We start from the raw sequence: 22,567 nt of genomic DNA, 5'->3' as shown, positions 1-22,567 counted from the left end.
ATTGGTTAGTCTCTAAGGTGCCACAAGTACTCCTTTTCTTTTTGCGAATACAGACTAACACGGCTGTTACTCTGAAAACTGTTTTGTTTAGTGGCTAGTACTTGTTGCAGCTGCTGTTCCTTCAGGGATCATCTTTTTCTACCTATAACAGAATTACTAGTAATGCTGTTAGCACTGACAGTACTTTGGACTGCTTTAGCCCCTCTGTTAATAATGAAAATAAACCCAGTCTTTGTCTCCTAGACTAGGTCTTCCAAGGGGCAGCTGTTTCTGACCAAGGGATCATTAATTTCTGCTTTCAGGTTCCCAGTGTTGGGCATATTCTAAAGGGGGTGGTGGTGAGTGATCCATTAGTCCATTATGTGGATTTAAGGTCTGGAGTTTAAATTCTAAGGACTATGAAAGTGTATCATTTTAAAAGCAGGCACCACAGTCTCCTTGGGGATTGTAGGTAACAATATTAGTGTCGCAGACCATGGAGGCATTATTGATGATGATGATAACAGTGCCTTAATTATTGGACCCATTTATCTGGCTATGAAAATAAAAGCTAAACTGCAAGTTGGTCCTCAGGGCTTTAGCTTGGAACAAGTTATTTTAACTAATAAAACAAATCGCTTTGACATTAGTGGTTTTAGGTGCAGGGCATCTCTGCCATCCTTATTTACATTGATGTCAAGAGCACACTTTTATCACTCTTGATAATCTGACAGGACAAAGTTACAAGGTAACCAAAAACCAGTGCTGAAGCTTAAAATCAACCACTGCTCATGGCAACTGAACTTTTATGCATGGCATTTGGATGTGGCCTTAGAGTGCACGTAGGGAAGGCAGGTGGGTCTGAGACATGGTGATAACCAGGGTGGTTTTGCTATCCCTAAATTCAGAACGCTTTACCCTTTGGAGGAACATGCTGGTACTTGATGACTGTTCTTTGAATTAATCCATGCAGATAATCTTCGAGACTACTGCAGATTCTCTGAGAATGCTCAGTGGAGTGCATGTGACATTCCTTACCTGGGGGGAGGAGAGAGCCAGGGGCTGAGGTTGTTGTGGTTTTTTTTGTTTTTTTTTTGCGGGGGGGGAGGGGGAAGGGATGCTACAGCGCTCAGGGGTGACACCATGCAGCAGTGGCAGGAATTGTGGCTTCTTTGGGAACTGAGTTATGTGCTCTTCAGGAGAAATAACAGAACTTGAATCTCTGGAAAAGTAACCCAGTGCCTAGGTAACTCAGCATTCATTTAAAAAAAAACAAAAAAAAAAAACCCGAGGAGTCCTTGTGGCACCTTAGAGACTAACAGATTTATTTGGGCTTTAGCTTTCGTGGGCTAGAACCCACTGTATCAGATGTATGAAGTAAAAGATACAGGAGCAGGTATAAATACAAGAAAGGATGTGGGTTGCTTTGCCAAGTGTTAGGTCAGTCTAACGAGATAAATCAATTAACAGCAGGATACCAAGGGAGGAGAAATAACTTTTGAAGTGGTAAGAGAGTGCCCATTACAGACAGTTGACAAGAAGGTGTGAGTAACAGTAGGGGGAAATTTAGTCTTGGGGAAATTAAGTTTAGGTTTTGTAATGACCCAACCACTCCCAGTCTTTATTCAGGCCTAATCTGATGGTATCGCGTTTGCAAATTAATTCCAGTTCTGCAGCTTCACTTTGGAGTCTGTTTTTGAAGGGGGTTTTTTGTTGAGGTCCGTTATTGAGTGACCAGAGAGTTTGAAGTGTTCTTCTACTGGTTTTTGAATGTTCTGATTCCTGATGTCCAATTTGTGTCCACCTGGTGAAGTGAAGAAACAGATTGACAGAGCCAGAAGGGTACCGAGAAGTCACCTACTACAAGACAGGCCCAACAAAGAGAGTAACAGAGCACCACTAGCCGTCACCTACAGCCCCCAACTAAAACCTCCCCAGCGCATTATCAAGAATCTACGACCTATCCTGAAGGGTGACCCCTCACTCTCACAGATGCTGGGAGACAGGCCAGCCCTCGCTTACAGACAGCCCCCCAACCTGAAGCAAATACTCACCAGCAACTACACACCACACAACAAAAACACCAACCCAGGGACCAAACTCTGCTACAAACCCTGGTGCCAATTCTGTCCACATATCTATTCAAGGGACACCATCGTAGGACCTAACCACATCAGCCACACCATCCGGGGCTCGTTCACCTGCACATCTACCAATGTGATATATGCCATCATGTGCTAGCAATGCCCCTCTGCCATGTACATTGGCCAAGCTGGACAGTCTCTACGCAAAAGAATAAATGGACACAAATCTGACATCAGGAATCCTAACATTCAAAAACCAGTGGCAGAACACTTCTCTGTCTCTCTGGTCACTCAATAACGGACCCCAAAGTGGCAATTCTTCAACAAAAAAAACGTCAAAAATAGACTCTAAGGTGAAGCTGCAGAGCTGGAATTAATTTGCAAACGAGATACCATCAGATTAGGCCTGAATAAAGACTGGGAGTGGTTGGGTCATTACAAAACCTAAACTTAATTTCCCCAAAACTAATTTCTTCCTACTGTTACTCACACTTGCTTGTCAACTGTCTATAATGGGCACTCTCTTACCACTTCAAAAGTTATTTCTCCTCCCTTGGTATCCTGCTGTTGTTTGATTTATCTCGTTAGACTGACCTCACACTTGGTAAAGCAACGCACATCTTTTCATGTATTTATACCTGCTCCTGTATTTTCCACTCCATGCATCTGATGAAATGGGTTCTAGCCCACGAAAGCTTATGCCCAAATAAATTTGTTAGTCTCTAAAGTGCCACAAGGACGCCTCGTTTTTTGGGGGGTTTTTTTGTTTTTGCTGATACTGACTAACACGGCACCACTGAAACCTGTCAGCGTTCATTGTCAGTCTGTGAAACCTCGGATTCTCTTGAATTCCTCTGATAATTTAAAGCAGAGATGTCAATTTTAAAACCATAATAGAGGTTTGGTTTGAGAACACAATTATCTTGAAGAGCCTAAGTGTTTAGCTTAATCACTGTCAAGCCTAGGCAGACAGCAAGGCAACAGAAAATCTGCCCCACTGTGCAAATTCAGTGAAGTTTACACTGCAGCATTTTTCTCTCTTTTCTGTGGTTGACAGAACATAGAGCAACTGGTACTCTCTAATACTAGCTAGTCCAGGATGGTTAATGGACAGTTTCCAGCCAATAAGCTATTCCCTGATCTGACACATCCATGCCATGACCAGACAGTGCTGCATTTGGGAGGGTCATTGTCTCAGCTTTTCCATCATGGTTGATTGGAGGCTGCTGGTTTTGGGGAGCTCCGTGTAAGCAAGGTGTTTTGGTGGTGATGGTGTGGTTTTTTTTGTTTTTTGTTTAAGAACAACGAAAAACCCATAAACACATAACTAGTGTAGGCTTTCTGGTGTCCTGTGGCCTGACTTCCGAGCAAGGGAATCAGTGAGGGGCAGTAAACAAACACTGTTTGTCCATGTCAAGAGCATCTTCCAGGCCTGTATGAGCCCCTTAGAATAGGGTGGCAGAAATTCCTGACAGACTGCTAAAGCAGCATCCGTGATTACAGGCCTGGCTACTTTGGACTGCTTGCCATCTGCAGCTCTCTTGAGACATCCATGCAGGAGTGAGTCCTTTTGGGAGTTCTTCCATCCATATAATGGGACTCTTGTACGCTTTGAATCTTTATATGGCAAAAATTTATGCCAGCTATCACTGGCCCTGTTTGTCTGTACAGTCCCATGCATGTCTATAGCAATGAATCAGTCATACAAATAATCTCTGGTGATATAAGGAAGCAGGAGACATGTAGCTGGTCACTTACAGACATTAACATTTTTGCTTTTATTTCTAGGAGGCTGCTGGAGTCTTCCCTCATTTCGTTATCACGCTATGACGGAGCAGGGTCCCGGGAGCACCCAATCTACCCAGATCCTGCCAGGTGAGGACTAAGTACAATCCAGATTCAGTCCAGTTTCACTGCCAGAAGCACTACTGCTGTGGCAGCAACGTATACTGAGCCCCTTGGGAATAGTACTGGTATCTGATCCATCTCACCCTTTATGGCACATAACTGTGGAGATAACCATAGTGTTGGGTTTGGAGAGTCCCATGCCCTTTGTTGACGTTTTGACGAGCTACCTTTCATTTAAATCAAAAGGCCTTGTGCAATAACAGTGAGACAAAAGAGAGGTAATGAGGTACAAAAAGCCTGTTATTGTGTGAGGGTCTTGGTCAAGGTTGGATTTAACCCCATTTGGGAAAGGGAACCTCTTCCTTCTCTCTGTCTATATCTGTGTCAGATGAATCAAGTGGAGGGAAAGACTCCATACAACCGAATGCAGATCTGAGGTTCTTAAGGAACCTGGAGGATGACCTTATGATTCAGAAAGCTGATAATTCAAACCAGAAGAGAAGCCACCCTGGATCTGCTGCTTGACTAATGGGAAGGGACCAAGTAAGGATGTGAAAATAATAGAGTAGGTTGGAGCCAATGATAGCAACCCATTTGGATGCAACATAGTAAGGCGAGGGGATGTAGAGAGTGCAGAGGAGGATCATCCTGGATTTTAGAAAAGCAAATATTTGAGAAATTAAACTAAGAAATTTAAGTAAAGGTGATGGAAGTATTGTGATGCATGAATGTAGGAGAAGGCTAGAGAATCCCTAGATGCCATAGAATACAATGGCTCTAAAAAACAAAAATACAGACAAGGAGACTGGTGTGACTTTGAGGGCATGGCTCAAAGATCTGAGTATGAAGAAACCTAACAAAATATGGAAATAAAAGACAATATGTGGTCAAGTCTTGGGGGTAAATAATAAAGGAAGGATGAGTTAATGCTGCTGAAGGGGGTAAGAGTCTTAAGAAGGGAATTTACAAACATATATTGGGGGGGAAATACTACAGAGGAAGCAGGCTCATCAATAAATGAGTGATGAAATCAATGATAAATCTGTATCTCCACAAGAAGGGCGGGGGAGAGAAAAGGCCTATTCTGAGAGCCTTGTAAATGTAACTGTTGATGAAAGCAGGTGAGAGAATACTTGGAAAAATTTAACCTATCCACATGTGTGAGTCTGAATGGCACGACTTAGGGTGTTAAATGTGTTGGCTAACAAAAAGCAAACCACTGAAAATTATTTCTGAAAGTCCCGAAACACTGACATTAGAGAGAGAAACGTGTGCAGTGCTGTTTAGCCCATGAAGACGTTGATAGGTGAAGGTATTTTGGAGAACTAAAAAAAAATCAAATGTGGCAAAATTGTCAAAACCAGAAAGGAGTAATTTCTGCCCATACTGCTTAGCATATCAAGAAAGCAACAGATGGGGTAGTGTGACCCACAGAGAGAAGCTGTCAAAAGTGGGTAATGGAACCATGAGCAATAAGCGGCATTGGAGCTTTATAAAGACTAAATTGTGACAAATGTGATCAGTTTTGGAAGGAATTAGCAAAGCTAATGACTGAGAATTCGGCAGCTATATCATCATCTGGTATAGCTACTCATGAAACCTTTGACACTGTCATGTGAACTGAAGTTGGGTTAAAGGAACCCTATGCAAAGGGAAACAGTCAGTGGGAATGTACTGAGGTTAAGTGTCCAGTGAGTTGCTGCAGGAGCTGAGTTTAATGTCAATATTTTCATGATCTGGAAGAGAGATTAAATCTGCATGTTGTTACTGCAGATGAGGCTAACTTGAGAGGTTTGGCATTCCCCAGTAAAGAGAGTAACATAAGCGAAATTGAAAAAAGGCAGTGTCCACACAAGGAGTTATACTGGTATAATACCTGTCTAATTACAGCAATAAATCTCCCTGTGTAGACAAGGTTAGTAAAATGGGTAAGGACTTAAAATACAAATCTTATCCCAGAAAAATATAAGAGCATTTATCCATCTCTGGGAAGCTAATTTGAAATCCCAGCATTCAATGGGAGGGAGATGCTGTGGAAAGACTCAAGGATAAAAGAGGCAGTAAATGATTATAAGCCTATAATTCAACATGGTGTCAAAAATATGACTGAGTCCACTGCCACAAAACCTTCATGAACTATGAGCTTTCATTCTGGAGTGTGGGCTGAGGGCTAGTGTTTCTCTGAGGCTCTGAATGTTGCCATCACTCTTGGGTGATTGAAAACCAGAAAGATGCTGACAAATGTATCAAATGTGTGTTAGAGGGCTGATGAAAGTGGCTAAAGGGGGGCTGGAGGGATTTATTTATAAGGAAAGATTAAAATTAAATGTTAGGAATACATGGGGCAACAGAAAACTTAATCTAAATATGTGGGAATTTCCTAACAGTGAGCGCTATTAGGTGCAATGTGGAAGAGACACCATTGACTGGAACACCTAAATCCAGAGTGGCTTTCTGGGAGATGAGTCTTAGGCTATGTTTACACTACGCACCTTTTAGCGACACAATTGTGCCGCTACAGCCAGGCCGCTAAAAGGTGCGCAGTGTAGCTGCTGTTTGTCGGCAGGAGAGAGCTCTCTCGCCAACAAAAAACTTCCACCCCCAACGAGCAGCAGCAGCTTTGTCAGCAGGAGCATGCTCCTGCCGACAAAGCTCTGTTCACACCGGTGCTTGTTGGCGGTAAAACTTTTGTTGTTCGGGGGACGGAGGGGGTGTTTTTCACACCTTTGAACGACAAAAGTTTTACCGACGAAAGTCCAGAGTAGGCAAAGCCTAATTGATCTTTTCCGTGTTGAATTTCTGTAACATGTGACAGCTGTTCCAGGTATCTGTTACACTGGGGAACAAAATCAAGTGCAGTTTTCATCTTGGAAACAATTTTTAAAACAAGTTCTTGCTCTCACCACGTGGAACTTTGAGGGCTGTAAGTAGTGGTGGAAGTTTTAAGTGTGAGAATTGGGATTATAAGGATCTACTGGAGGAAAAGGCCAGTGTTGAGATTAACCTGTGTTCAATTAATAGCAGATCCTTCTCCCCTGCAAAGGATTAGGTGCATGGATCTATCAACTGGAGCTGAAAGTTTGAGTGGGGTTAAGGGTATGATCATTGCATAGCTTCCCTCAGGTTTATTGGTTATGCTCGTCCAAAGGGCATCCTTTGAGACAATGGGATCTTTTCAATTTCCCCTAGACGTTCCTAGAAATGTAGGGGAAGTTATTTCCATGGATTGCAGTTGAGTATGCTGCAGAATCTTCTGATTTTGCAACAAGAGGTCTGAGCCTACCAGATGCATCCTACAAAACACAGTGGAAAAGTTACTCGAAGCAGAGATGGAATTAAATAACTTTAATAAAAATAAATAAATAAATGCACAAGCTGTGTCTTGTCTTTAGGGGAGGTTTAAAAACTTCAGCCACACTTTAAAGAATTTCAGTTCAAGGTGATTCTGTTTGATCTAGATTTTTAGGTTGCACCCACCACTTGTTGTATGAGGAGTGGTGCTTGGTTTGAATGAATAGTGTAGGATATGGAATGAGGCAAGGAAAATGTGGATCACTTTGAAGCTATGTTTCAAAATTCCCAGGAATCTTATGATGAAGTTGAAAGGGCCTGTCCTCTGTTTAGATGGTCTCATTGATTGGACTTCAAGGTCAGCTTGGCTGTTAAGTCCTTTCCCTGGACTTCCAGATTTACTAAGACAATAGGAAAGGAAAGCAGCAAGGGAATTGCTGCCCTAGGACAGGTGCTCTTTGATGGCAGCTATGCTAGTACAGCTTGAAATAAGGATGTTCATATTAATATCCCAGCTAGACCGTTTTACTTGGACTCTGTCTCTCCAAGCAGCTACATGTCAGACTGTATGTAGTAGAAAACACTCCAAGAAAATTTAAGTTGCTGGAGCAGTTACTATGGGTAGGACTGGTCACTCTCGTTAAAGTGTGTATGGTAACACCCATTGTTTCGTGTTCTGTGTGTATATAAATCTCCCCACTGTATTTTCCACTGAATGCATCCGATGAATTGAGCTGTAGCTCACAAAAGCTTATGCTCAAATAAATTTGTTAGTCTCTAAGGTGCCACAAGTACTCCCTTTTTCTTTTTACTTTCCTGTTGTAGACTGGTATTCCCATGCTGCCATCAGGCTGACTTTGAGAACAACCATGAAGTGCTGGAAGCCATACCACAGAACCTTGATAACAGACAGAGGAGGTTTTGGGACCTGCTCTGCTGATCTAATGGTACTTGCAGGCTTGACAACAGAGTAGAAACTGTAAATCAGTTACTTAATTAAAATATACATTGACGGCTGAGTCTTGTGTACTAACGGAAGCAAGTCCATCAGCTTTAAACAGCTCTGCTGTCAGCAACAGGGAGGGGGAAGTTACTCTGCTTCTGGACAGCTTGGGGCTGGGGACATGAAAGTGCAAGTGTAATTCTCCCTTGGTCAGAAGGAGTGCCTAGTGTTACTTTAGCGATCCTTCAGGTATTTTCAGGAACAGAGACCAGAGTTCCTTCAGCAGGTGGAGAGTTTTCCCAGAAAACAAGGGGAGGAAGGGATGCTTGAGGCTTGGAGAATCCTCATTCTGAAAGGAAGTGGTCTTCCCTAGGATCTTGATTGCCCATTTATCTACATGGCCAGACTGGTTAGACTTCTGTGGGTTGTAACCAAGGACTTTGTATTGCCTAGTAAATCCCTCCCTGCATGTTCACTTCTCTCTTTAGGGAGCGGTATCTTTGAACTTTTGCTTTAGTGCCAACTAAAGCAAGTGTTTAATGCCATTCAGTTCCTTCTCCTCTAGATTCCTCATCGGTCAGCACCATTGCTCCATGCTGTAGTCTTTGTTAGACGGTGCTGCTTGAGGCTGAATTCTGCACTGCCAAAATTGGCCTCAGGGTTCACAGTCAGCAGCTTGAACAATTGTTGTCACACATCCAGCAATGCAGTCTCTCAGTCTGTGCCATCTGCGTTGGTAATTGGATTCCATTCACTGCAAGCATCTGTGTGATCCATATGCACCTCATGTACTGAGTTAATTTGGATCCTGTGGTGTCAAAAGTAGTCTACTGTCTTGTGAACTGCTACACAGTTTGTGTGTTGCTAGGGGGCTCTGACAGAATACATCTGTTTATTCACATCCTATATGCTATTGTAATAATCTTTGTACAAGTAGGCCTTGTAGGATAACATTTGAAAACTCAAAATTTGCTGGTCAATGTTGTCCTGGTAAAATGTGTGGCAACATTGTATGTGAAGTTATAAGATTCCCCTCTATGGTGTTAACCATGTTCCAAACCGGACAGCCCTGCCCAAACAGAAATTGGCAAACAGGTCTGTCCTAAACAAAGGAATGTCTGCTCTGCTTAGTTTGCATTTAAGCAATAAGCACTGCCTTCAAGCAGGAAGGGAAGACAAAGGAAGTTCAAACAGGTGAAACAACCAGCAGGGACTATCCTTCCACATAGACTCTCTTTGGCTCCTGGTTCTTGGATGAAAATGTTTTTCAAGAGGGGGACTGAAACTATAAAAAGGAGGGACAAATACCCCAAGGGACCCTCTCTTACTTTCTGCCCATCACATTCACTGCATTTGAAGAGACAAAGGAAGCAGGTGTTAGACTCTGTGGGAGAGATTCTGATTTGAGAATTTGGTCACTAATCTGCTGGAGCATGAGCTGAGAAACTTTGCTTGACTCGAATACAGTTTGTTAGGCATTAGTAAACATTTTATCTTTATTTTTCTTGTAACCATTTCTGACTTTTACGCCTCGTTGCTTATACTCACTTAAAATCTCTCTTTGTAGTTAATCAATTTATTTTGCTGTTTTATCTAATCCAGTATGTTCAAGTTGAAGTATCTCGGTAACAAGTTGTGTACATATTATTTCCTTTAAAGAAATAACAAACTTAATAGGAATAACTAATTTAATATATCTGTACTGTCCAGGAGAAGGCTGGGCAGTACAGGTCATAGATTTCTGAGGGAAAATCTGGAACTGGGAGTGTGTTGGGGTCACCAAGTCATAATTTTTAGGGCTGTTAAGAGCCAAGATGTGGCTGTCTGGCTCCAGCACATGCAGAGACATAGCTGGGAGTGACTTACATGTGGTGACTGTTTGAGAGCAACAAGGCATTGTAAAGGGCACCCCAGATTACAGGGCAGGGGTGACACAGCTACTCATTAGTCTGGATTTTACTCTGGTATGTCTAAGGTGCTTGTCTGTTTATTTGTCACTGGCCTGTTAGAGACATGGGTGGGGAATACAGAAATGAACTAATGTTTAGCTTGCTGTTGTACTGGCTTTAGCAAAGGACTGGCTGAATCTAGTAATCAGGGCGTCTTAAGAGACCTATATAGAGAAGATAGGACAAATAAGAGCAGTTGTTGCCTCACCAGCCTATTGCTTCTCATTTTTTTCTGCACTGAGGACTTATAGGACAAAGACAAATGGGGAAGCCCACCAGTAACGTTTTGTGAGGTTTTGTTAAAAAAAGTTGTTCATCTTGGATATATTTTAAGATTAAAACCCAGTAGTTTTCCGGTTTAGCCATGTTGTTTACTGTTGGCTGAGACTCTTGGTGTCAAAGGGTTTGGGATCACAGCAGGAGTGGTGCATGATGGATCAGTTCCTTCAGTTCTCCACTAATGTGTCTCTTTGAATTGAAATTTCCTTGGGATTAGTCAGTGCCAGGCAGTGAGGCAGATTACCTGGGGTGTGTAAGGGTGAGGCGTCTTCTTGGAAAGATGCACTTTTGCTGCAGTGGGGAAGCCTCTGACAAAGGGCTATAGCAATTTATCTCTCAAAATCGTCTCAAATGTGGTTCTGCTCTGAATTGTGGCTTTGTGGGCTGGGGACATATGGGAAGCACCATAACTAATCTGTTCCCTATGTTTGCTGCTGGTGATAGCAGAAAGAACTGAATAGGTCTCAGAATTACTAAGAGGTCTCAAAATGTAATTGTAAACAGGGAATCATCATCAAGCAGATGTATTTGTGGGACACCTCCTCCCAGAGGGATCAGTTCTTGGCTCTATGGTGTTTAACGATTTGGGAAAAAACATAAAAACATCACTGATAAAGTTCACAAATGATCCAAAAATTGGGCAAATGGTAAATAAGGAAGAGGACAGGTCACTGATACTGAGCAACCTGGATCCCTTGGATGGCTGGGAGCAAGCAAACTATGCGTTTTAATATGGCTAAATATAAATGTCTACATCTAGGAACAAAGAAAATAGGCCATACTTACGAGATAGGGACCCTGTCCTGGGATGCAGTGACTGAAAAAGATTTGTGAGTTGTTGTGGATAATCAGCTGAACATGCAATGTTGTGACTAAAAGGGCTAATGCAATCCTTGGCTACATAAACAGGGGTATCTCAAGTAGGAGTAGTGAGGTTATTTTACCGCTTCATTTGGTACTGGAATACCATTGCTGGAATACTGTGTCTGGTTTGGTGTCCACAATCTAAGAAGGATGTTGATAAATTGAAGAGGGTTCAGAGAAGAGCCACAAGAATGATTAAAGGTTTAGAAAACCAGCCATATAGTGACAGAATATAGGAGTTAAGTATGTTTAGCTTAACAAAGAGAATGTTAGGGGATGATTTGAGTACAGTCTCTAAGTACCTACATGGGGAACAAATATTTGATGATAGGTTCTTCAATCTAGCAGAGAAGGGTATAACTCGATCCCATGATTGGAAGTTGAAGCTAGACAGACTGGAAATAAGGTGTGACTTTATTTAGCAATGAAGGTAATCAGCCAGTGGAACCGGTTGTGGTAGACTCTGCATCACTGGCAATTTTAAAATCAAGATTGAATGTTTTTCTGAAAATGTTCTGGAAGCTTTTGAGGGGAAGTTCTCTGACTTGTGTTATACAGGATGTCAGGCTAGATGATCACAATGGTCTCTTTTGGCCTTGGAACCTATGAATAATTCTCACTAAATTTTATTCCTGTCAGAACCAGTTCTGGGAGAGTGAGCTGGAGTTTCTTGTGGTCTCTGTATCAATAACAGAATTGTTAATTCAGTTCCAATCACCAGAGCACATTTTGCCATTTGTTGCACCTGTGCTCTCCCCATACAGAACATAATAGGATTGAGCAGTGTAATTTAAGGCAGAGTTTGACTTGCAGAATCTTATTACTGGTGGGGATGCCTATTCCAGAAAGCACCTAGCTTGACTCTTATTTTGTGGTGAATGTGTAGTGCTGGCAGTTAGACAACCCAGTTTTGTACTTGTAAACTGAGTACGGTTGATCTGGAACCAGAAACAATGAGCCCCAGGAGGATATTTTTCAATCTTTTTCAGAGTGGAAGTGCACTTTAGTCTGCGCTGTAACATTAGAGCCGTTGTCTCAATGTCCCGTCTCCTGTTCCTAGTGCATTTGCACTAGAAATGAGGTTTTTACCTCCCCATCCATAGGCGCAGGAACTACGGGTGTGGGGGGTGCTGCAGCACCCCGGGCTGCCAGCCCCAAGCGCCTGGGCTCCCGGCTGCCAGTCTTAACTCTGGGGTGTGTGTTGGGGGGTGTTTGGACAGTGGCAAAGGGGTTGGCTTTCAGCACCCCCACTATTAAAAATGTTCCAGTGCCACTTTCCCCGTCCCGTTAAAATAAATACGTTCCAATGAGTGCATGAGGATTTTTCCTTCCATGATTCAGTGGGATGAGAGAGGCTGGAAGTGCAAAGTGAACTTTAAGGGCATAGGAGATGCTTCTGAGTTGCACTAGTTAAAATCTGAGCACAGTTCATTCAGGGCAGTCAGTGCAGACCAGGCAAAGAGTGAGACTCTAATCCCAAATAGTCAAGAGTTCAGTTCTAATCCTAAACAGGCATTTTTATAAACAGATAACTATCTCCCTAGCATACTAAGTATTTGAGGTGTTAAAGGTTTGTACCCCTAGTAAATCTTTGTACTAGAAAAATCACATGTACACATATATGCATGCGTACAGGAAACGCAAGAAGAGAAGGGAGAACATATCTTTTTTCACCAAGGAATTAGGGGATATTGACACATAATTGTTGATGCAGACCAAGGCCAAACTGCAGATGAGCAGGAATTAAGGTAAGCCTTCCTATCTGAGTGCAAGGCAGCTGGCCCTGCTTCTGTTGCGGTGTTTTTTAAACTATTTATTTAGGAAGTATTAACAGCATACAAATCCTTGCCATATAACTATCAGAAACAAAACAATAATCATTACAACAGTGAGCTTTTGTTTAAAGAGACATACAGGAATATAGTCATCAGATCTCTTTAGTTAACGGCATTATCACATTACAAAATGAGCATCATTACAACACACAAGGCTTCTTAACATGAAGGCATCCATCTGAGTTGGTAAATGCAGTGGTTAGCTGATGAGATTGCCCTCACTGAGTGAAACCTCAGCCCTTCTGTTTGCAAAGTGAGACAGAGCTGTTGAGCTTTGACGCCATTTGGCACACGTGTGAATATCCTGCTTTTTGGTGAGTGGCACTGTTCATCTACTGTGGTCTCTGAAGTGACCTTTCTGCTTACCCCAGTGACTTATGTAATTAGCCCCCTCTTCTGGATCAAGTGCTGCAGGAAGAAATCTGGATTATGATTGTTCGATTAGATATTGAATGACATATATTGGCCACTAAAAGTTGTGTGGTGTTGGCCTCCTCAGATTGTCTAATCAAGCATATGTAAAGAGAAAAGCAGGCTGGTATCAAGTAGGGAGTGTTGGAGAGTACAGATCACTAGAGCTAGTCTGTCATGTGGAAGGGTGACTCAAGACCCTAGTTGTCTCACTGGTCTTCCCAGTGAAAAGAGAATTTCATTGCTAGGCTCAGCTAAAGGAGATTTCTTCTGGCCAGCTATTAATATCATATTGACTACTAGGACATAGTCATTTCCCTGTCCACCTGCAACAGGTGCTGGTTATGTGCAGAAGCATTTATGTATGCTCAGGATTTATGGTATGGCAGTGGGGGGACTACTAGGCACAGGTGAATAGACATTGGTTTCTCATTATTTCTTTCATACTCTTTGATATCCCAAAGTGCTTTACAATAATAAGAATGTATATTCCAGGAGTGTAGCAACTGCTATCAGTCTCCATCTACAGACTGTTCACAGCCTAGGTTGATAAAATCTGTTTGATTATTGACCAGGTCATTAGAATTTAGTCCCTTGGGACTAAATTCTAAAGGGCCTTCAACAAAGTATTTGTTTGTAGCTCTTCATGAAAAATTAAGTTCCTCCTGTACCTTGTATTGTGGAGACTAGCAGCAGGCACAGACCTCTGCTTAACGTCTCATCTGAAGGTTGCTGCTGCCTTTCCCCTCAGAACTGATTAACAGGTCCTTATTGTGAATGGCCTTGGTTCTTGGTGGTTGTTCAGAGCCCTCTGCTGAAATTAGTTGGCTGAGGTGATGATAAATCAGGGGTTCTCAAATTGGGGGTTGGGACCCCTCAGGGGGGTCATGAGGGTATTACATTGGGGGTCGTGAGCTATCATTCTCTACCCCAAATCCTGTGTTGCCTCCAGAATTTATAATGGTATTAAATATATTAAAAGTGTTATTAATTTATAAGAGGGGGTCGCACTCAGAGGCTTCCTGTGTGAAAGGGGTCACGAGCACAAAAGTTTGAGAACTATTGTGATAAATGAAAGAGCATGTTCCAAGGAATCTGAAGAAACCGTGTCTGTTAACCATCAGTGGTGCTGTCTGCAGATACTGTTGTCTGTCTCCCCAGCAGGAGAATGAGGTGGAAGGCTTATCCTTAAAGGGGAAGTTTCCTTGCGCTCTTCTCCATTGCTCTTTTCCTATTTTTTGTTTGTGTCTGTACCATCTATTTCCCAGCCAGTGCGTATGGGGTGCAATGTTCTTTGGCCCATGATCACCTGGAAGCTCAGATTTCAACAGGAAAAATAGGATTGCTCTCTCATTCTCTGCTCCTTTGGGTCCTCAAGTTACAGGTCATAACGTGTTTCTTTCTGTCTCTTCCTTTTTCAGGTTGTCTCCTGCAGCATATTATGCCCAGAGAATGATCCAGTATCTTTCCCGGAGGGACAGCATTCGCCAGCGCTCCATGCGTTACCAACAGAATCGTCTTCGCTCTTCCTCGTCATCTGCTTCCGCCTCAGAGAACCAAGGCCCGTCTGTAGAGGGAAATGATCTGGAGTTTGAAGACTTTGAGTAAGTTTGTGCACCCTGCCTCTTCCCACTACATCACACTGTCTACCCAATGGCTGCTCTATAAGTTTCTATTGTTCAGCAAGCAAACTTGTCTCAGGCTTGTTTAGGCCATTTGATCAGAAATTAGAGCAGCATCTGTCACTAATCAGTCCCCTACACTTTTATAACAATAAATGAGACACAAATTGAGCTGCCTACTTCGCTTCATGATGCCGCCAGCTGACTTGCTGCTGGAGTGCTGGTTAAGCAGAATCCTGTCCTGCCCTTCATATTAAGGGCAGAATCCAAGGAGGGACATGCACTCAAAGCTGTAGCAGAGTAGGAGCAAGTAATATCTTTCAGGGGACAGTGGTGCTTCATTGAGCTGAGTAGAGGGAGAGCACAGTCAGCATGTGCTTCCATTTTCCATTTACTATAGCTATGGAGACACCTTTGGGAGGGCTGGTGTCTATGGTGTCAGATAGCTCCCTTCTCACAGGGGTTATAAGGTTGAACCATGACTTCAGTACAGATGATAACTGGACCAGTGTGTGGCAGAAAGAGAGATTACTCCAGTCAGAGCTGAGGACAGCAAACCTCTAGGATAACTGGTTCTCTCACCACACTCTCTGCTGAGTAGTTTTCCTCTTAGACAAGGCCATCCTCCATTCTTAATCCTCTATGCTGGGTTTCATGCAAGCCTCTGCTTGGAACTGTGCTGATGGACCGTTCTGTGTTCTCACTTTGTGGCCCTGACAAACTGACTTGCAGCAAGTTCTTTCCACTATATGGAAGGGTGAGGTTCTTCACACAGCCATCTGACTAACTGTAGTGGGTTGCTCAAAGAGCTTGGGCACCACTTACTGTCGGAGGCACTGAGATAAGAAAGGTCCATCTTGCATTCCCTGCTCTGCTGATTGTGACCTTTCCATTCATTCACTATTTGTTCCATTTCAAAGTAGAATTTTCCCAGCTGTTGCAAGTATCCACTTTTATTTTGATCCTTATCACACTTACGTTCTCCACCCACAGGATCCCCACACAAAACAATCTGCTATGAGGTATTGGGACTGTGGGAGCCGTGAGCACCCCAATAGCCTGGGCTTCTAGACTGTCCTCAACAGTGTCTCCTTCTGGCATCTGAAGGATTGACTTCTCCCACTGCCAGAGTTCTTACCCTCACTTCCTACAGCGCCATCTGCTGGGGTAGCAGCATACCCCATGTCTTTTGATTCAAGGTGAAGCCCCTTTTATGAAGGACAGTATTGAACCTAACACCTCCCAAAGCAGCAGATAAATCCCTTTCCTGGTGAGGATTAAGGGGGTGGCAGAATTTTTCTGAAATGTTATTCTGTGGAGCTGTCATTTCATGCTCCAGCAATTAAATACTCGAAAGCGCAGGGGGAATGCATGCATCTTCCCTTTTCATTGTGGCCTTGTTTGTGTAAGATGTAAATGAGGGGAGATATGCAGAAGTGTCAGCTGCCTAATAGCTTTCCCTAAGCAACTCTGCAGCAAAAGGAGCATCAGTGTGACAGCCTCATGGGCCCATTTTGTGAGGGGAGAGCCCAGCAAACACAGCTCTTAGTATTTCCATTCTTGCCTCCCATTCATCTTCTGGGAAAGGTGGTTCTGCTGGTGAAAATGGATGGTACGTTCTCCATTCACACAGCAAATCCGATACCTGTAGAGAAATGTGTTCCCCTGCAGATAATATTCACACAGTGCCAGAGCCCATTCAAGGAAGCAATTTACTCAGGCACACTGAGGTCGCCTTTCATTTCATGCTGAGGGAAAAGGAGTCTTTCTTCCTCTGTGCTAACCGAGCTTTTGGGAATGAATGTGCCATGTTGAATTCTGCCCTTCTGCATCTTAAGGGCATTCTCTGTCTCTCTTTCCTCTGCTTCATTGTCTCTCTGGCTGATAACAGGGACCTAGTGTGGGGGCCTTTGCACTGGAACTTGTCTTGTGACTCATCTTTCAGTTTTGTCTGCTGACCTCTCGCAGTGAAGCCTTTTTTGTTTTCCTTCCACTTTCCAACTGTCCCTTCTGTGCTTTCCCTTTTCTGTTTCATCTTTCCCTTTTCTGCTCTTATTGAGTTGGTTTAGCTTCCACTGTTACCCGCACTCTCTAGAGCACCCCACCTTTATCCTTCCGTGGGCTCAAGGCATAACCTGGTTAATTTAGGCACCCCCACCCTTTCCCAGTTCCTAGGGCTCCGCGCGTATTCTTCTGAGGGTTTGCGGGGCCTTTTACCGGTGAAAGTGCCTTACACAGTAATATTCTTAACCTCTATTTATTAACAGTTACCAAAGCAGAATACACATGCTAAGCATACAGAGCTCACCACTGCCAATAAGGCAGACATACTTTTCCTGGTGGCCAGTTAGGATCAGGTTGTCCGGAGCTCCTCCAGTTTCTGCCTGATATGGTTGGCAGGGTGTTGAGTCTGGCAGCTCTGACCCTGGGCTGTGTCCTGGAGTTAGATTCCAAGGAACTTCCTTTTGGACCCCAGTTTATATAGTGAAACTTGAGCCCTGCTTAGCTATACCTTACCCAATCATTTTAAACTAAAGTACTATAATCCAATTCTTTGACCAGTCCTAACATATTGTGAAACAATTCTTTAACCAATCATACTCCACCACCTTAATTGATTTAAATCTTGTGAAATTAGTTATGTAACAGACAAACAAAGAACCAGACAGAAATCATATAGATAAACAATAGAGAAGCAGGAACCATGAAGGCAAAACAATAAAGACGTATAGATTTTACAATCACAACTGTTAATAAGTGATTCCTTGCCAGACAGCATGCTGTCAAACAGTTTTCTTAAGATGTTTAGAGATCTGTCTCCTTATCTGGTGATGGTGGGTACTGTTAGGACAGGAGCTCCTTCTTAACAGCCCAATAGTTCATTGTTTTAATGTAATTTAAATGGAATGCAAGGATGTGATTTTTTTTCCCCTGCTTTGTAGCTCATGGCTGCTGCTGTCCTAATGTGGCTGCAGAAAAAAGGCCTCAGACCTTACACCACATCTCTCCAGCCTTCTGTGATGGATGAGAAAGATGGGGATAGGTCAGTACTTTGATCTTCCCTCATCACCATGCTTTTCAGCTTTCAGTGGCTTGCTTTTGCTTCTGGAATCCTAGAGAGCATTCCCTGAAGTGCCAGCAAACTACCTTGGTTTCTTGTCTTTCTATTCTGGATGAATCCGATTGTAAATTTCTCTCCCGCTCTTCAGTCTTTGTTTAGGGGTCCTGGCGAAGGAGGCATATGTGATGGTTAGTACCCAAGTACTCTACTGGATCTGGGCCTCTGAGCAGGCAGCGATAGTTGTGTCATTCCCTCACCCTTTCCATATTTGCACAGGGCTCTGGAGGCCCAGGCCTTGTTCAGCCCCTTCACTCTTTTGCAGGGTTTTAAGGGTGTATTATTGTGTGCTTTCAGATTTGCTGGCCCACAAGAAACTTGTTCCCCAGCAGTGCCAATTTTACACTCTTGTGGCCCTGTAGCATTGCCACCAGTACCCACCTTCTCCTCCCTGCCCAAACCCCGCTCTCTCCTGTGCAACCCTGTCGGGATTTTCTCCTAAGACCAATTCTGTTCACTTCCCACTCATATATGTTTAACCTCTCAGCCTCAGCATACTTTTCCATACTAAGTTCTACTGACAACTGTAAGCTCAGGGCTTGTCTGCACAGGAAAGTTATGCCAGTATAAACTAAGATGTGAATTTAAACTGTTATAATTATAGTGGTATATCTCCCCATGCAGACACACTCTGATTCAGGAATAGGAGTGTCCATGTGGGGCCTTATTGGTATAACTATCTAACTACACTGATACAATTCTAGCAGGATAACTGGTAAAAGTTTTCCCTGTAGACAAGCCCTCATCCATCTTGGGCTCCTTAATGTCCCAGCCTTGTTTGCAATCCTCCAGCATACTTGGAATGAGGAGCATGCTTTGGTACATTTAATGAAGGGAAGATGTCCTTGTTGTTGATTTCAGTAAATCCAGCAGGCTTAAAATCCCTTAAATTGACTTGCACGAGAGAGCAGGTTTCTCTTGGAGATTTCCTTTCGCTTGGAGCACTTCTGACACGGGAGTCATCCTTGCAGTGGGCAGTGCTGTTGGGGTTCCTTGGACACCAGCAGGTTAAAATTTTTGCATGCAGTACAGATTGATTGCCATATTCATATGCAGAAATATTTCCGTGTCCTGAATTTCTGCCATCTATCTCCCTGTCTCTGTCTGCAGCAAGCATGGGAGAGAATGCAGATTTACTGTGTTTGTCAGAAAGGCAAATATTTAGGACGATATGTTGCTCTGTCTGAAAACCTTCACGGAAGTGCTTCACCACGGTTTCATAAAGGGTTTCAAGTCAAGGCTAAAGGTGTGATTGTGGCTGACTCCCTCTGTCTGCCTTCAAAAATGGGCTGCCTGTTAGAATATAGATTGGGAAGAGTTCAGCAATTATATTGTTTAATGTTTGTACCTTCTCCCCTTCTATATGTGTGCTGTCTGTCCCATTCTCTACTCTGACTATGGTACCATTCGTCCCATAGGAGAGGTCACTGTTGTACCAGCACTGCTCACTCTTAGCTCTGTTTCTTCGCTCCTAAATCCTGTAAATTGGACTGTAAAGCCGAGCAATTCCCATCAGTACTGGGAAAGATCCTTTCTGATCTGTGACTGTGACACAAATGAGCAGTCCTTGGCAGTATCTCCTATGGACAAGGAGAGGGACTGGGCTCTTTGAACTGAGGTCCCATCATGGTATTTAGGTTTTTCAGCAATGCAAGTGCACTAGAAATGACTAGACAGAGATCTGTGATTGGAGTGTGTGCACTGCAGGAGCCAGTCTTTGGCAGCCCCAGTCGGTAAGATCATGGGTTCATGACAGCCACCTATTGACTTGCAGAGTGGATGAGCCGCCTTCAGAATGTTCACATGCTTCAGAGCACCAAGGATTACTTGGTTCTCTTCTATAATGAGGCCAGCTGTGGAATATTTGGTTTCCAGACCTACGAGTCTCTTAGCAAGTTACCTTGCAGCAGGTTTAAAGTAAATGCTCTCCGCATGGTAGGATAAGCCATGGCCTTTCCATTCAACAAAGGCCTCCAGTCTCCTACCTGCCTTCTCTCCACCATTCTTGACAGCATCACTGACCTCTCACACTGGGATCCAAAGGAGTCATCTCAGAGTTCCTCCAATAGCTGTCATCGTTTCATAAAAAAACAGGAGGCTTTAGGATCTGAGAGCTGCACCCTCTGATCTTGATTTTATAAAGCAGAGCACTGGTTTACGTTCAGTGCCGCTCTCTTCTATCCTACCTGGAGATGTTCCATAATTATCAGATTTCCAGTGCCTTTGAGAACTTGAATTTACGTGCACTGGCAGAAGTATGGGGTAGTTACTTCGGTGAGCAGCACAGAAGACTATTACTGTCTTGTCTTGTCATGGTGACTTCTCCATTCCAGGCCAGCTTATAAGTAAAGCTTGTGAGGTTGGCTTGGTCTGCGTATTTACACATACACAAAGGGGAAAGATATATGGCTGGCTAAACATTCAGCCAGGAAGATCAGGAGATCCCCTCTTTCTGAAGAGGATACATAAGGTGACCAGTTCTGAGATGTAGGCCAGAAGGGACTGTGATCGTAAGACCTTTAATGCAAGAACAAGAAGTGTCATCCTGGATGGTTGAATTTATATGATCACCATATAAATAAAATGGAAAAAAGAAACTAGCAGATGCATACATGAGACTTCTGGGTGACATGTGCCTGGCCCAGAAATGCTGATGAGCAGAAACTTCTAGGACCTTGATGTACAAATACTCCAGTCATAGCTATTACATAAGATCTTAAGAACAGCCATACTAGGTCAGACCAATTGTCCATCTAGCCCCATATCCTTTGATTTGACAGTGGCAAATGCCAGGTGCTTCAGAGGGAATGAACAGGTAAACATCAAATGATCCATCCCCTGTTGTCCACTCCCATCTTCTGGAAAACAGTGGCTAGGGACACCCAGCGCAGGGGGTTGCATCTCTGACTATCTTGGCTAATAGCCACTTGGGTCCTAGCCTTCTTAACTTATCTAATTCTTTTTTTAACCCCATTATAGTTTTGGCCTTCACAACATCCCCTGGCAACAAGTTCCACAAGTTGACTGTGCATTGTGTTAAGAAGTACTTTCTTTTGTTTGTTTTAAACCTGCTGCCTGTTAATTTCATTGGGTTATCCCTGGTTTTTGTGTTATGGGAAAGGATAAATAACACTTCCTTATTTACTTTCTCCGTATCATTCATGATTTTATAGACCTCTCTCATATCCTCTCTTAGTCATCTCTTTTCCGAGCTTTCCCAGTCTTTTTAATCTCTCCTTATATGGAAGCTGTTCTATAACCCTAATCATTTTTGTTGCCCTTCTCGGTACCTTTTCCAATTCTCATATCTCTTTTTTGAGATGTGGTGACCAGAACTGATGCAATATTCAAGGTGTGGGCGTACCAGGGATTTATATAGTGGCATTATGATATTTTCTGTCTTATTGTCTGTTCCTTTCCTAATGGTTCCTAACTACTTGTCTCTCTGCAGGAGATGTAGATGTGAAAATTGCAAATTGTCCGTGATCACTTTTACTGGCATAACTACAACGAATACTCTTCTGAGTGATGGTTTCTTGTCACTGGAGTCCAGATAGAGCTGTTGAAAGCAGGAGCTTAAATTTTTTCTGTACCTGACTTTATTATTCCATTTTCTTCCCAGATCCTCTTTCTCTCTCTTGCTCTGCATTTAAGGAGGAAGCATAGTCGGGTAATGATTTAAGCTTACTCCTATCCCACATTGCTTTGCTTCCCATGGTTTGATGAAGAGGTGCATTCTCAGAAGCAGTTTAAGTAGAAAGGGATCACCTAGGACTTGGTGGTGGTTTTTGTTTTCGTTCTGTCTTTCTACTAAAAATCTTTGGATTGGGACACTAAGCACTCGGATATCACTACCAAACATGCAACAATTTATATTAATTATATTCATCTCCTTTAAAACAGTGCAGGTAAAGAACCCTGCAAGATCTGGAGGAATAGGAAAGGTACTGAATCTACACTTTCCTTACTAGTGCTTGGGAAGTGTCTTAATTTGGCCTGTGACCTACTCATCATAGCCTGCAGCTCTGTCTTCCCTGATTCTTTACATTTATTTTTACACTCTTGCACCCCTCTTCTTAGTCTTAATGCACAGCGACAATGTCTGGATATAGTGATAGTTCAAGACTTCTTCCTTGCAGTGGGGCTGCTATTAGCAGAATATTGTTAGCTTCTGCAGAATAGCATCCTGTTACCATGAATGCTGGCTCCCACAAGGGTGCTGCTTGGTTAAGTTTTTGCATACCAGTGCCAACTTAGACTTCAGTAGCTTGAGCTTCCTGGCAACAGTGCTCTCACAACATTGATGGCTCCAGCTTCCTGAGCAATTCTGATGACTCTCAACAA

At 43.1% G+C, this 22,567-nt stretch overlaps 1 protein-coding gene across 8 annotated transcripts in view; it reads left to right on the top strand.

Moving 5' to 3' along the window:
* The window catches only part of AMBRA1 (autophagy and beclin 1 regulator 1), a 198,170-nt gene that overhangs the window by 52,439 nt on the left and 123,164 nt on the right, over positions 1-22,567 (top strand). For all 8 annotated transcript variants that reach the window (XR_013346346.1, XR_013346347.1, XM_077818615.1 and 5 more), the window contains 2 exons: positions 3,852-3,938; positions 14,905-15,087. Coding sequence is in view for 6 of the 8 variants with exons in the window: in XM_077818615.1 (XP_077674741.1) it covers positions 3,852-3,938; positions 14,905-15,087 (270 nt within the window). In the remaining 2 variants the exon portion in view is untranslated. The remainder of the gene's footprint in view (positions 1-3,851; positions 3,939-14,904; positions 15,088-22,567) is intronic.

Source organism: Eretmochelys imbricata, chromosome 6, assembly GCF_965152235.1.
Source record: "Eretmochelys imbricata isolate rEreImb1 chromosome 6, rEreImb1.hap1, whole genome shotgun sequence".
Taxonomy (NCBI): Eukaryota; Metazoa; Chordata; order Testudines; family Cheloniidae; genus Eretmochelys; species Eretmochelys imbricata.
The sequence above is the reverse complement of the archived record's forward strand: the minus strand, read 5'-3'. Positions and strand labels throughout refer to the sequence as shown.